The 15625-nt window shown below is 38.7% G+C and overlaps 1 protein-coding gene and 1 long non-coding RNA gene across 5 annotated transcripts in view; one reads left to right on the plus strand and one right to left on the minus strand.

Moving 5' to 3' along the window:
• The window catches only part of LOC140504666 (uncharacterized), a 44652-nt gene that overhangs the window by 3940 nt on the left and 25087 nt on the right, over positions 1-15625 (plus strand). The gene's annotated exons all lie outside the window — the stretch shown is intronic.
• The window catches only part of RLF (RLF zinc finger), a 114248-nt gene continuing 99464 nt past the window's right edge, over positions 842-15625 (minus strand). The window contains exons 7-9 of one of the 4 annotated variants that reach the window (XM_072609923.1): positions 9222-9363; positions 7759-8012; positions 5967-6064 (exon numbers count right to left, since the gene is read on the minus strand). In XM_072609923.1, the coding sequence (XP_072466024.1) occupies positions 7986-8012; positions 9222-9363 (169 nt within the window). In that variant the 3' untranslated portion in view covers positions 5967-6064; positions 7759-7985. Of the gene's footprint in view, positions 6065-7758; positions 8013-9221; positions 9364-15625 lie in introns of all 4 variants that reach the window. The other 3 variants (XM_072609922.1, XM_072609927.1, XM_072609924.1) reach the window with 3 other exon arrangements.

Below are 15625 nucleotides of genomic sequence, written 5' to 3' on the forward strand. Positions count from 1 at the left end.
TCACAGACTTTTAACTTACCAAAAAAGTTATCAAAATGTCTGTGTGGAAAAGTTTGGGAAACTAAAGAATAAAGAGCCAGTTACCATTAGTAAGCACTTAGTTTGAATCACAGAAATCCTAGGTTGGAAGTCACACCAGAGGCCATATAGACCAATTTGTACCTATGGATAAGAATTACCTTTACAATATTCTAGTGAGCAGTCAGTGGGATGGTTTGGGATTAGGCTGACTGGGGATTCGAGTAACTAAGAAACTGCAGGGTGAGAGTAAGAACAGGAATATGCCTTTTGGAAAGATTAAATACAGTAACATAGAGGACACAAAGAAAGCTGGTGTTATTGTATGCAGAATGGTGAAACAAGGGTGGAGGTGAGTATCTCTCAGAGCATTAAACCCTAGAAACTTAGATGGGAAATATGATTTTTCTCATGGGTAACAGAAAATAAAAAGAGCCTGGAAATCTTAGTTCAATGATCTCTAATAGCATGTGCAGACCCCCTCAACAAAAGTATTCTCTCTACTTCCTTCTGTTAAGTCTCTCTTTGGTTGTCACTGCTAAAACTTCACAAAAGGTGTGATTTCTAAGTCACACCTGGCTGGAAGATACTTCCTTTTGTTGAAGTTACACAAGGAATTTCAGTGGACTATGTGGCAGTTCTAGAATTCATGGCTGCCTTAAGTACTGGCCCCTCCCTTTCATTTCTACATTTTAAAACAATTATTCTTCTTTAGAGAAGTCTAAATCTGGCTGTTTCAGTCAGTCATAACAGGAAAGAAACACAAGAACACATGTCCATTCCATCCTGAGTGGCATAAAACTTTTGCCAATTAAACCAGAAATGGGTGAAAAATTGTAATTTATTGAAACTCAACTCAAAAAATATAAGATGCTGTAGTGTACAATATATTACACAAAGCACCCTCAGGTGCACATTCAAGTCAAGTAAGAACTCTGCCTGTCTCCCTCCCCCCAGCCCTCCCACCCTGGGGCCTCAGTATCTGTTCCATATACAATCATGCACACTTAATTTGAAAAAGGAAGCCCCAGTATATTTGATGTATTAATTAGCACCAAACAGAGCACAGTTCCATTTTCTTAATAAAACAAAACAAAACAAACCAACCAATAAACAAACCAACTGGGGAGCTAATGAACGCTGCCAATACTGTTGACAAAGATATTATACATTCATGAAAATGCACAGCCTACCCTACCCTAAACAATGGTGTGGCTGCTGCTCAGCCTTTGTTCGAGTTGGCAATTGTCCCCATGCTGCAGTACTGGAGCCAGTCTGTTCTCTAAAACAAAATTGCTACTTAGGAACTCCCTACTACACAAAGCTCATCTGTTTTTTTTGTTGGAAACAAGTCTAAAAGAGATGTGGAAAATTTAGATCTTTCCAGGACGACCACTGGCCGCAGATAATGAAGCTGTTTTAAGGCAAGCTCTCCACAGTCTGTTAGTGCCTTATCTAATATGACCCTCAGATTTTCGAGGGAAGGAACAGTTGATGACTCTGCTACAATGATAGGCTGGATTGTGGTCAGGTTGTCATGAACTGCAGAATCACTGGAAGGAAGAGGTATATCAACTTTAGGGCTGCTTTCATTCACTAAGCCATCAACAGTCACATTCCCTGCTAAGTCATCACTGGGCTGTGGAACATCATTTGCTGTTAAGTGCTCAGCTGGCTCCCAATCATCAAAATCATCCTCTTTTTCCTTACTTTCCTGAATGAATTTTAAAAATGAAGATTCAAACCCCATGGGTTTATAAGTCTTCAAATCAAATGATCTGGCCTGTGAATGTTTCCGAAATGTGTCTTTTGGGACGTGAATTGGTGTTTTTACCACATTACTTTCCAGTCTAGAGCTATGGTGCCCAGCTTCTGGTACCCTTTTTCTTGATAAAGGCAACTGGAAATTTGTTAAATAGGGCCTGCTCTCAGTTCCATCAGTGTTCTTAGGTGCAGACTTTTCAGTTTTATAGGGAGGGGGCTCAGTGACATGACACTCTTCCAAGCTAGTGGTTTCTGAACTATGATTACATTTGGAAGTTTCTCTATACAGGAAGGTATCTGGATTAAATACCGAATTGCTTTCTACACACCCATCCTGAATCCCGTTTCCTTTATTTTCTGGATGAGGGGAACTGTTGCTTTTCTGGAGAGATGCTTCATTTTCACCTGGGGGATGGGTACGCACTGTGCTACCTGGTTCACAGTTTCTGGTTTCTTCCTTCTTTATACAAGGCTCTATCTCAGAGGCTGGCTCTTCTTTAATTTTGGTACCATACTTAACACAAACTACTAGGATTTCCATCTGCTGTTCTAAATAAGCACTGCTCATCTGGTGGGTACGTTTGTAATGTCTTAATATACTACTTTCCAATTTGACAACAGATGCACAGCCTTGAATCATGCAAGGATACTGAGTGTGTTCAGATTGCTCTGCACACATATTCAGGGCTTCCTCTTTTGTTTTAAAAATGATTGGAAGCTTTTTCTCTTTAATGAGGCTACCACATTTTCTAGTTTTAGCATTCAATGCCTTCTTATTATTCTGACTTGTTTCACTGTGGGCCCGGGTGGTTCCAAAACCTTTCTCACCTTCACCTCTCAGTACATTCTCATTTTCCACTTTTGGATTTCCAAAAAGATCATCATAATAATCCTTGTGTCGGTAATACACGTGTTGAGAGTAGTTACTTCGATGTGTGAAGATACGATCACAGCCATTAAGGTCACAATGAATTTCAAAGTCTGAGTTCATCTCTCCTTCAATACCATGCTGTTCCATCAAATGGTGCTTCAACTTGTTAAGAGTGTAGAAGACAGCTGGGCACTGTGATTGGCTACAGGGAAACCTGGCAGCAGAGTCAGTCTCAGAAAGGGTTTTCTGATCTTCAACGGGGTCTAAGTTATGGGAATCACTACAGTGTTTGGCCAGTGCTTTGGAGCATAGGAAGCGCTTATTACACTCTTTATATTTGCAAGCAAATATCTTTTTACATTTGACCAGTTCTCTTTTTGTTCGTGCTTTGTCTTTTTCTAAACACAACTGCTCTCTGTTATACTGATGCACTGTTCGATAGTGGCGAATCAACCCCTTTAGATTTGTGAATGAAGAATTGCAACTTTTATGAATACAGTGGAATGGTTTGTGGTATTTGTTCAAAATATAGCACAGATTTCCTTTGGCAACAGTTCTTCTACTTCCTCTTCCCTCTCTTGCTTCTAGTTCTTCCCTGTGGCTATCTATTGGGGATGAAATGCTGGATGATTTTCCTGTCACATTACTATCGATTTCTTCGCAAGAGGATTCCAAATCAGTTTCTGAACTACACTCTTCCTTTTTAGGATGTCGGATTTGCTTCTCAGAATTATTCGTCTGTTCATCTCCGAGTTCTGTACTGCCACAAAAAGTAGAAGTACTACTACCCATGACATTACCTTTCAAGCGGTCCCCTGTGCAGGGGCTTACATGATCACATTTTCCATTATCAAATAATTTATGAGTGACTTTTTCATTGCTAATCTGATGTTTATTTTTATAATGAATTCTAAGGTGGGTTTTTCTGGTGAATGACCTTTGGCAAATATGACACTGGAAAGGGGAGTAACGATGCTGAAACATGGATAGCTGCAGAACCTTGTCTCTGGAATAATTATGTTTTTTGACATAATGCATCAACAAAGCCTCTCTGGTCACAAATTCATATTTGCAGCCTTGAAGTTCACAGAAAAACGGCTTGGCTGCCAACTGTGCAAGATATTGACTTGACAAATTTTCTTCTTGATTTTGAAAGTGAAGGTCTGAGATAGGGCTTGATGAAACTGACTGAAGGGACTTAGCACCATTGGATGGATACACTGGCAGTGACCCTGAGAAGGATGTTATTGAGTTTTTCAAGCTTAAGTGTTTCAAGCGTAACAGAAGCTCCAACATGGCATCCTCAGAACACGACACTCTGGAAGCACAAATGGAGGCTTCTGAAGAATGGTGACAACTTCGAAGATCACTTTTACATTTAGTGTGAATATTGTGATCTAGACCTTCATCTGGGGAGTCACTGTTTGTATCTGAACCTGGCTTAGGCTCAGCACTAAAGTTCTCATTTGTTTGACTGTGTTCGTTGTCCAGAATTTGAAAGATCTCTTTATCTTTTATTCCCAATGTTTTTTTATGCTTGAAATGGTATGGATGAACCTTTCGGAGATGCTTCTGTATGCCTCTAGCATTTTTGTATGTGGAACCACAGCCTTCAAAACCACAGGTAAACTTTTTCCCATCAAAACAGAGTGCCATATTGGAACATTTCTCTTTTAAATTGGAAGGGACAAAGACTTTATCATGAGAGGATATTAAAATATCAGGCATAGTCTCAGGGGAGTCCAGTGTATCAATCAGTTCTTCATTCATTGAGGCAGATGAGCTGTGACTTAACTGATCGCTAGAGTTGCTGTCACTGTTGTCTTTTAGGTTATCAGAACCTGTTTCCTCAATATCTGGAGCTAACTGAGAACTAGTTGACTCCACAGAGAAAATCAGATCCTCAGGCAAATGTGATTTCTCAGTTGGATCAAGTAGATGAGGCTGGTCTTGACAACTGTTCTTTTCATTTGCTGCAGATTCAAGCTTTACTGTTGTCTTAACATCTCCATTTGAAATATCACCATTATGCATGGAAAGGTGATTCTGAAACTCAGTTTTAGAATAATAGAACTTTTTGCAACCAAGGAAGTTGCATGTATATGATGCATCCCGGAAATGCTGTGCTTCATGGTGATAAAGCTGTCCTAGGTCACTGAAAACAATGCTGCAGCCATTTAATTCACATTTGTATCGAAGATCCTCATGTTTTTGTTTGTGGTTAAGTAGCTCATTCACTGACCCAAATGTTGCATAACAGTCTATAGAGACACACATGTAAGGCTGAGGCCCACAGTGAACTCGTTCATGCTCCCGCAGATGAAAAGCTGTCATGAAATGTCGCCGACAATAAGAACATTTTTCTCTCCTGTTCTTCATGTCCAAGTAATGCTTTGCGTTTTCATCATTGTTTTGGTGTTCGGCTTTGAGGTGCACACTTAGGTACTTAAATTGCTTAAATACTCTGGAGCAGTCTGTCCCAGGGCAAGGGTATAAATCTCTATCTTGCAGGTGGCAATCCTCTAGTTTGCTGAATGTAACATACTCATGAGAATCTCCCTGTTCGTTGGATGCCTGATTTTGATCTGATGTTGCAGAAGGACTTGGGCCACTACCCTTTTGAGAGCGTTCTCTCTTCATCAATAATTTCTTTCTCGGTCTGTCTCTTCTGCTTGGTGGCATTTTCACATGTTCCATTACATGAGGTACAAAAAATTCTTTTTTCTTGAATTTTTTTATACAGACAGGGCAAGTATAAATTCCATCTTCCATATGCATCTTAGAATGATGGAGTATCCTTGCTTCTATACATTCTCTCTTGCAGAGCACACAAAAGAACTTATACTGAAGCCACCTCTGGTACCTTTCAGAAGAACCAATCGGCTTTTTGTCTCTTTTCTCCTTCTGTTGATCTGTTGAATCTCTTCTTTTGGAATGTTTATCATCTTTATTCTCTTCATAGTCACTGAGAAATGACTCTAAAACATCTGTCTCATTAATTGACATCTCATAGCCACTGAGGTCATCATCAGAATCAGAAGCTTCTTGGCCTAGGAGTTGGTGACAATGTCGTTTTAAGGTTTTCCAATCCCAAAATTCAGGATCAAAAGGCCAATGGGCTTTTAAAGCCAACAAAAGCTCACATCGGAGAGAGTTGGGAACTGGAGCATTTTCCTCATCAAACTTTTGATCTGGTTGCAGGTATAATTCTTCTAACATATTAAAACCAGCCCAGCTGGGCTCCAATAAGAATTCAGTAAGCTGACAGGCTCTTCTAACTTCAAGATCTTCTGGTAAAAGACAACCAATTGTCTTACACACGGATGTTTTCATTTCATCATCTTCACTTGATCGGATCTGAAGGGCTCTCACACATAGTAAAATGGACACTGCCACACCAGCATCTTCTGCCTAAGAGAAGAGGAGAAAAAAAAATGCTAATTTGATTTTGTCCTGAAACAGAGAAGAAAATTATATAAAAACATCCTCAACCAGGTCTCCAGCCCTGTACCATTCTCTGTCCCTGGGTATTTGGCCCTTCCAATAAGGGGTAGATGATTGAAAACAGAGCTGATTACCTCTGTGTAAAAATCTGCAATAATGTTACAATTCCTGAACAGTCCAAAACTTTATGATGGATTTTTTCTTCCTTTTGAAATCTAACTTTATTTCACTTGAATCTCAGTTATGTGAGATTTCTGCAACTGTGAAATTAATGACTTTAGGGACAGACTCTTCACTTTTCTTTTCTTGCTAATAATAACTCAAAAATACGTATCACTTTTGAAAAACTCATCTAAATCTGTTTTGGGCATAATCTTACTAAAAAACCTAGGATATAGCCTTGGATGTGAGGGCTTGTCAGACCCTTTTCAAGGCTGCTTTTGGTGTCCACTTTGCACTCAATTCTCACCTGCAGCTCTAAAAAACTGTAGCATGTACACTGCTCACACACCCTAATAAAATCATCTTGGCAGATGGGCTAAACCAGGTTGAGGGTAACCAATGGGCCACAACTTGTTGGTGAATTAGGGGAGGTGTCTACCTTAAGTATGTGAAGCCTTTCCCTGGTGGAATGGGTAGATGAGGACAATCTGTTTCACCAGCCATGAAGGTGGTTGAAGCAAATGCTGTGGAGTGCTTAGAGCTTGGCCAGATATCAAAGATGCCAAGGTAATTCACTTCATCCTGGGCCACTGCCAATCATCCTGACTTTTGCCTTGCCACTGGATGCTGATCACTCAGGAAAAAGAGACTAAGGCTGATGACTTTGTGTAATTCTGTCCCACTTAAATCTAACTCATGCACAAAACACCATCTTGTGATGTCACTGATCTTTTTTGAAAATGAAGGACATACAATAAAAACTAAAAAACCTAAGAGACAAATGCTTGAAATACTTCCTAAGACAACTATACAACTTGTTTGGAAAGATGCTCCAGTCTCTTGATCTTAGTAGGAAAATGGTCCTAGTCTTTAACCTGCATCCCTCCTGCTGTACATTCACGCTAGTTCTCACTTGACCTCATATAAAAAATAGTCAGAAAAATCACCACAATCAAGATTTCCTAAGCACCTCCTATGGGAGATACCAAATAGTAAAAAACTTAGTCTCTAGCCTGAAACTTATCTCCTGGTACACATACACATAAACATACACTGATACTTATCAGTGCTGTGGTCAACAGAAGGTTCAAGTGGTTATAGTTTGGACTTCAAAGAAGTGATGAGACAAACTGGACCCAGAAGGATGTAGCTTAGATAAAAACAGGGAAGAGTAAAAGGGAGAGTATGATTTTCTAGGCAGGGGCAACTGTACGAGCAGGTATGAAAGATGAAAAGTCACCTAACAGGCCAATTTAAGGTAATGTACAGTGATTAATATGGTGTGTTCATTAAAAAAAAAAAAATCTGGTTCCAAATTTTTATTCAAACTATTAGTATTAAGAACATGAATACATTGGGAGCACTTTAGGGAGGATACATTTTTGTATAATTCACACATCTGTGCCTATACGCCCACTGGGCAATGAAGGAAATTGAGGCACTACTAATTAAGTGACCTGGCACAGATATATTATATAAAAAGTTATATGATGTATTACCCATCTGATGATCTTTCTTAGAATCACAGACAGCTGGAAGGGACACTGGAGGTCATCTAGTCCAACCCCCTCACTTTATAGAGGAGGAAACTGAGGTCCAGAGAGGTTATGTGACTTGCCCAAGGTCACACAGGTAGTAGTAGTAGTAGTGGTAGTAGTAGTAGTAAGTAGCAGTCGGGCAGGATTCAAACTCAGGTCCTCTGACTCCAAATCCAGTGTTCCTTATACTATACCACCTTCCTGATTCTCCACCTCTGTTCCAGGAACAAGAATAGGTAATTATGTCTTCATTCAGAGACCCCAACCTCCTTACTGGCTGTTTCTAACATCCATTATATCGCCTCAAACTTTTTAGGGTGATTCACTCAATCCCACCCAGTCTTTGACCATAATAAAGAGTTTTACGCCAGCTTATCATTACACTCTAACATATCTTATGTATTTTATCTTCTTTGACTACTCTTAGCCCAGCTCTCCTTATTGCAGAAAAAGAGTCTACAATCATACAAGCAGATTTTTTCAGAACTCCTTTAGGCATTACATCTTTAAGCCTCAATATCCTCACTGGTAAAATGGGGATATTAAATACCTAAAGCACTCACCTCAACGGGTCAAATGAAAGATATATATATATAAAAAAGTAAAAATTTTAAATGGTTCCTTAAATGTCAGTTGTTATCCTGGAAAGTAATTTTTCTGGAATTGGAGACCTGCTCTCATGTAAAGAGGCTCAATGCTCTCTTACAATGTTTTTATTTAACCAAAGGTTCAATTCCCTGTTAATCACTTCCAGCCTTTTTGCTGGAAAAGGGGGAAGGGAAATATTTATTTCAAAGAACAATGATAGGAATGGTTACTGAAAGGGAAGACTACAAAGGAAAAAATAGCAGAAAACTCTAGGTTGCACATATCTGGATACTTGCGTTAGAGAGCTCAGTCATTAAATATGACTTTAGGCAAGCCCTTTTTCTTCTCAGGGCTTCAGTTTCCCATCTATATAATGAAAGGGTTGAACTGGCTAGATGGGCAAGTCACCTAACCTCTTAAGCATCAGTTTCCTCAGCTATAAAATAGGGATACTAACAGCATCTAATTCCTGGGGTTGCTATGTGGATAAGACAAGATAGTATACAGTATTCAGCCTAATTCCTGGGTGGTTAGGGACTTAATTGATATTACAATTCTCAGAAGGTGGTGGTTCATCATGTATAATCCTGAAATACTAAGGTATTAGAGTTGGGAATGTGATGGTTTCATGTACGATCATCGTTAGACTGGCTTTTGAATACAAATATGATGCTCAAGAGAATATGGGACCCATGTGGGAAAGGCATTATCCTTCAACAATGCCTTACATGAAGTGTGTTTTTATGCCTAGCTCCAGCATTCATTAGTTGTGCAACCTTGGGCAAGTCATCTTATTTCTCTGAGCTTCATTATCTTGAGTAGCTTAAAGCACTTACTTCTGTTTGTACCACTCTAATCAGGCAGAAGAGATGTTGCTGTGTTTTGGCGATAACACCAAACTGTCGACATCGCTCCAAAAAGATATCTAAAGAAGGATCAATTCTTCTTTGCAACTTACTCCAAAAAAGAGTCAACTCCCTAAGAAAAAACAGAAGATAGTTGGTAGCTATTTAAATACAATGAGATGTGTTTGAAGTTTTACTTCATCTTTACTTCATCTGTAAGCAAGATCACCAAATGGGAAGGAAAATCTGCAACATTACGTTTACTAAGACTTCATTGTGTTAGGAAACTCTCCATCAGCTTGTCTCAATTATTATCCTTTTTCTGTTCCTTTCTGAATTTAAAGCAAACTAAATTCCCCCACCCACAGACCATTTAGGCACATGCTGCTTTTGCAACAAACTAGGTTTCCCAAAGTGTAGAAACTATATTCTAGATTCACTTCATTTAGAATTCTAATCACAAGCATATATTTGCCAAATATTGTGAGTGTACTTTGGGCTGCTTGATTTCCAAGTGAAGCTCCTTCTAATTCTAGGATTCTGTATTGGACTGTATTGTAGAGCTGCCGAATCAATCCTCAGAGAATTAAGGTGAAATCTATGATCTGAGTCACTGAAAAGTATTTAAATCCTAAAAGTATATTATAAATTCAGTTTTGGGAGGTAATTCACCAAAAAGGCACTGAATTATGTTTTCAGAATCATACTTATTTCATACAGTGATCATCTCATTTCCCTTTTCTGGCTCCCTGGAAAGGATTTTTAAACATTACCTCAAGGAACTTGTTTACTGCAAACACAGTGCACAGCACATGGTAGATGCTAAATCAATTATTTGATTGATTTGGCAACCCAAATAATGTAAGAAATTAAAAATATTTGATATGATGTATTCATATTCTATTCTCCCTGTCCTACTTCTCCTATTTGCTTCCCACATTCTTCAATCATAGTTATAAAATTTATCTACTGCTATTCCTACTGAATTTATGCTGCAGATCTCCTAGGAAAGTATCCCTTTTTTTAGTTACCTGATCCTTTCCTCCTCCTCCGGCACGTTAACATGACATAATAACAACTAGGGACAGAAATATGACTATGAACTAAAACACTCTACTGGCTCATGAGAAAGTAATAATTACAATTAACACGGCTCAGAAGAGCCATGTTGTGAATACCATAAAATGCTTTGGGTTGTCCATTTGTTATGACTGGCTCAGAAGAAATGTGGATATTACACACTTATAGAACAACTGTCTTAGTCCTATGAATATCCTCAAATTCAATAATTAGCTAATATAGAATTAAAAAGTATTTATTAAGTGTTTACTCTGTGCTAAACATTATGTCAAGTTCTGGAACTATAAAAAGAAATGTGAGACAGTGCCTGCTTCTCAAGATCACATGCTGCATATCTATGCAAAATTGTAAAGGTCATCTTAGGTCTTTGCATTCTCTTATAAATACTTCGTATATCTGGATGCTTTATGGCTTAACAGAACACACGGTCCGGACCCACTGTTCAGGAACAAGGGAATCCTAGAATCAGAAGGGCTATGGATGGCCCTTAAATTCATCTAGTTCAATCCTCTTGTTCATTCCAAATGGATCTCAAAGTACATTTAATCTTTTTTTTTTTTTGGTCTGGAATTTTTTTCCCTAACTCATTTATTTATTTTTAGTTTTCGACATTCATTTTCACAAGATTTTGAGTTCCAAATTTTCTCCCCATCTCTCTGCTCCACCCACCCCAAGACAGTTCGCATTCCCCCCAATCTGCCCTCCCTTCTATCATACCCCTCCCTTCTCTTATCCCCATCCCCTCTATTTTCTTGGAGGGCAAAATAGATTTCTATACTCTATTGCCTGTATATCTTATTTCTCAGTTGCATGTGAAAACAATCTTTAACATTTGGTTTTAAAACTTTCAGTTCCAACTTCTCTCCCTCCCTCCCTCCCCACCCATTCCTACTGAGAAGGCAAACAATTTGACAAATGTTACACATGTGTAGTTATGCAAAAGACTTCCATAAAAGTCATGTTATGAAAGACTAACTATATTTACCTCCATCCTATTCTGCCCTCCATTTACTCTATTCTTTTGACCCAATCCTTCCTCAAAAGTATTTACTTATAATTATGCCCTCCTCCCAACTGCCCTCCTTCTATCATCCCCTCCATACTCCACTCATCCCTTTTGCCCTTACTTTCTCCCCTACTTTCCTGCAGTGTAAGACAGATTTTCATAACAAATTGACTATGCATGTTATTCCCTCCTTAAGCCAAATATGATGAGTAAGCTTCACTTTTTCTCTCTCACCTCCTTTCTCTTCCCTTACATTGAAAAAGTTTTTTCTTGCCTCTTTTATGTGAGAGATAATTGCCCCATCCTATTTTTCCTTTCTCCTCTCAATATATTCCTCTCACCCCCCTTAATTTTATTTTTTTAGATATCATCCCTTCCTATTTAACTCACCCTGTGTCCTCTGTCTATATGTATAAAATCCCTGAGAAAAATCTCAAGAGTTATATTATCTTTCCATGTAGGAATGTAAACACTTCAACTTTAGTAAGTCCTTTATTTCTCTTTCCCGTTTACCTTTTCATACTTCTCTTGATTCTTGTGTTTGTAAATCAGTTTTTCTATTCAGTTCTGATCTTTTCATCAAGAATACTTGAAAGTCCTCTATTTCATTTTTTTCCCCCCTAAAGTACTATACTCAGTTTTGCTGGGTAGCTGATTCTTGGTTTTAATCCTAGTTCCTTTGATTTCTGGAATATCATATTCCAAGTCCTTTGATCCTTTAATGTAGAAGCTGCTAGAGCTTGTGTTATCCTGATTGTATTTTCACAATACTCAAATTGTTTCTTTCTGGTTGCTTGTAATATTTTCTCCTTGACCTGGGAGCTCTGGAATTTGGCTACAAAATTCCTAGGAGTTTTCCTTTTGGGATCTCTTTCAGGGGTCCGAGCAGTGGGTCCTTTCAATGTTTATTTTACCCTCTGGTTCTAGAATATCAGGGCACTTTTCCTTCATAATTTCTTGAAAGATAAAGTCTAGCCTCTTTTTTTGATCAAGACTTTAAGGTAGTCCCATAATTTTAAAACTGTCTCTCCTGGACCTATTTTCCAGTTTAGTTGTTTTTCCAATGAGATATTTCACATTGTCTGCTATTTTTTCATTCCTTGGTTTTGTTTTATAATTTCTTGATTTTTCATAAAGTCATTAGCTTCCATCTGCTCCATTCTAATCTTTAAGGAATTATTTTCTTCAGTGAACTTTTGGACCTCCCTTTTCCATCTGGCCAATTCTGCTCTTTAGGGTATTCTTTTCTTCATTGGCTCTTTGGATCTCCTTTGTCATTTGGGTTAGTTTTTTATGATGTCATTTTATTCAGCAATGGGTCTCCTTTAGCAAGTAGTTGACTTGTTTTTTTGTAATTTTCTTGCATCACTCTCATTTCTCTTCCCAATTTTTGCTCTACTTCTCATACCTGATTTTCAAAATCCTTTTTGAGCTCTTCTATAGCCTGAGACCAATTTATATTTTTCTTGGAGAACTTGGGTGGAGGAAATTTGACTTTGTTGTCTTCTGTTTGCATGTTTTGGTCTTCCTTATCACTAAAGATTCTATATAGTCTGATTCTTTTTTCAGTTTTTTTGCTCATTTCCCCAGCCATTTACTTGACTTTTGAGCTCTTTGTCAAGGTAGATCTCTGCTTCTAGTGTGGGTGAGGGGGGGGTTGTACTGTCAGTTGCTCGATTCCCCCACAATCTGTGGGCCTAGAGCTCCAGAAACAGTTGCTGTCTCTGCCCCTGCTACTGCTGTGGGTTCCTCTGCTCCCTTCCCCCTCTGCCACCCTGGAGCTGAACCACTCCACTCTCCCACACTAGTCCCACAGGCTCTTTTCACTGATCTTCCAATTTGTCTGCGGGGTTTTGGGGTCCTGAAGTCTGGAAACTCCCACAGGTGTGAGAGATTCAGTCTCCCCAAGGCCTGCTCACGTCCTGTCTGTGTCAGTATGGCACATGCTGGACTGTACCTTGCCCTGTGTGTGGCGTGACAGACGCTTCCCGGCAATTTTCCAGGCTGTTTTGGGCTGCAGATTTGTTTCACTCTGTCATTCAGTGGGTTCTGCAGCTACAGAATTTGTTCAGAGCCATTTTTTTTCTTACATGTATTTGGCTGGCCTTGGGGGCAATGCTGTAGAAAATGCATGCTGTTACTCCACCATCTTCAGTACATTTAATCTTAACAAGTTATGTAGGGCACTGAGTTATAAGAGTATGTATATATCATATAAGGTTTACAAAATTTTACCCAGGATAATAATGAAAAATAACAATGCCAGACCCAGGAGTACATAAGATTGTTTATAGGCAAAGATTTGTAGGACTCAGTCCACAGGGTGTCTCAATTCCTTCTACATGAAGTTCTAATTCTTCTTTATGATAATCCTTTGAGAGAACAGCTAACCTGCTTAAGTGAAATAAAGTAGAGAAATAAAGTGCTTATAATATAGCAGAGTTAAATGAATTAACAGGAATAAAAATAACGAATGAGGGTCCCTGATGAGTAGAGATAAGGGGATGTTTTAAAAGTCAGGTAGGGACAGAGGAAAAAAATATAGAAGATGGAGGGTAATAAGGGGTGGGCAGAAAAATGAGCAAATAGAGAAGGAAGAATATTTAGTTATCTCTGCCATGAGAAGGGCCAACTTGTGATAAGAGTATCTTTTATAGTTATGGAGAAGGTTTTTAAGTTAACTGGAGTCATTGATCTCAAGGGTGTATTTATGTAAAGTATACAGGCCTATTAATGAAAAGGAAAACTGCATAAGGCTATATCTTAAGGAATGAATCTGTTTACTTCTATTTAACCTAGAGGAATGAGAGCCACACAAGTAGTCCCTATCATTCAAGATTGTATTTCCCTATCATCCCATATCAACCTCAAGGGTTATGAGGAAATGGGACAAAGGATATGATCCATGCCTGCAAATGGAACTTACCCAAAAGTCATTCCTACTCATGTGCCCAATAGCAATTTGCTAACTAACTAGGGGGGAAGTTCTATCTTGTTCTGCTTGGAAAGTGATTATAAGGTCCTATATCTGAGAACGTCCTTCTCCTGAAGCCTGGGAAAGGTAGCTGAGCACCATCCTCTCCAACAACAAAGTAATCATTCAGCTATCACAGAACAACTCTAGTGATGGGAACCTCACAAAGCATTTCCATTCAATTTTGGAAGTTTTCTTACATTAAACTACAATTTGTCTCCCCATAATTTTAGCACATTGCCAGCCAAGTTAAAGTAAGCTTAATTCCTTTTTCACATGCCAGCCCTTCCATTATATGACAACAGCAATGATATTCTCTACGTCTTCTTCCCTCTCCCCAACCCAAGTAATATTCTCCTAGCTAAATATCCTAAGCCTCATCAAGCAGTCTGCATATGGCACGGCTTGGAGTCCTTTAACCATCTTAGTTGCCCTCTATGGGACTCAATGAAATTTTTAAGGGTCTCCTCTAAAATACAAAAATATGTCTTATATTAAGGTAGAGGACAGCAAGATGATCCTCTCTCTTGTTCTGAGCACTGTAACTTTAAGTTTCAATTTTAAACAATAAGACCAATGATCTCACTGATGTAAGCACTCTCACCATTGGTAAAGATTGCACCTCATCCACATCTTTTCATCATGTATAATTCTTGCCTGCGTCATTCTACAAAATCTTCTTTGAAGATCTATCCATACACTAGAGGCCTTCCTCTAGTCCTTTTAATACTTTGTGAATACTTTGTGAAATACTTTTGAGGTGTCCATCAGTTACTCTTGATACATTATTGGCCCACCTCCTCTTCCAATATCCTATGTCTTAAATGATATCCTTTACAAAAAGAATAGTTGGCACCGTGCAGCTTTTATGGTATGCAACAACTGGGACCAATGAAAGCACCAAACACTTCCGAAAGCAACTTAGCCCAATCAATCTTATTTAATTCTAGGTACAACTCATTATTGGGCAGCTAGGTGGTGCAGTGGATAGAGTGTCAGACCTGGAGTTAAAAGACTCTCATCTTCCCGAGTTCAAATCTGGTCTCAGACACTTACTAGCTGGGTGACCCTGCGCGAGTCATTGAACCTTGTTTCCCTCAGTTTCCTCATTTGTAAAAGGAGTTGGAAAAGGAAATGGCGAATCACTCCAGTATCTTTGCAAAGAAAACCCCAAATGAGGTCATAGATTGAAAACAATGAATTATTAAACTTTATTAAACTGGCTTGTATTAGTAATTTGTTAAGAGTTTAACCTCCCTGCTCCCATGAGCCTAAGACCTTTGCTTTGCAAGATTTCCCCTTTTTTGTGTGAGTCGAAGCTCCAATTCCTCATTG

This window comes from Notamacropus eugenii, chromosome 5 (assembly GCF_028372415.1).
Source record: "Notamacropus eugenii isolate mMacEug1 chromosome 5, mMacEug1.pri_v2, whole genome shotgun sequence".
Classification (NCBI taxonomy): Eukaryota; Metazoa; Chordata; class Mammalia; order Diprotodontia; family Macropodidae; genus Notamacropus; species Notamacropus eugenii.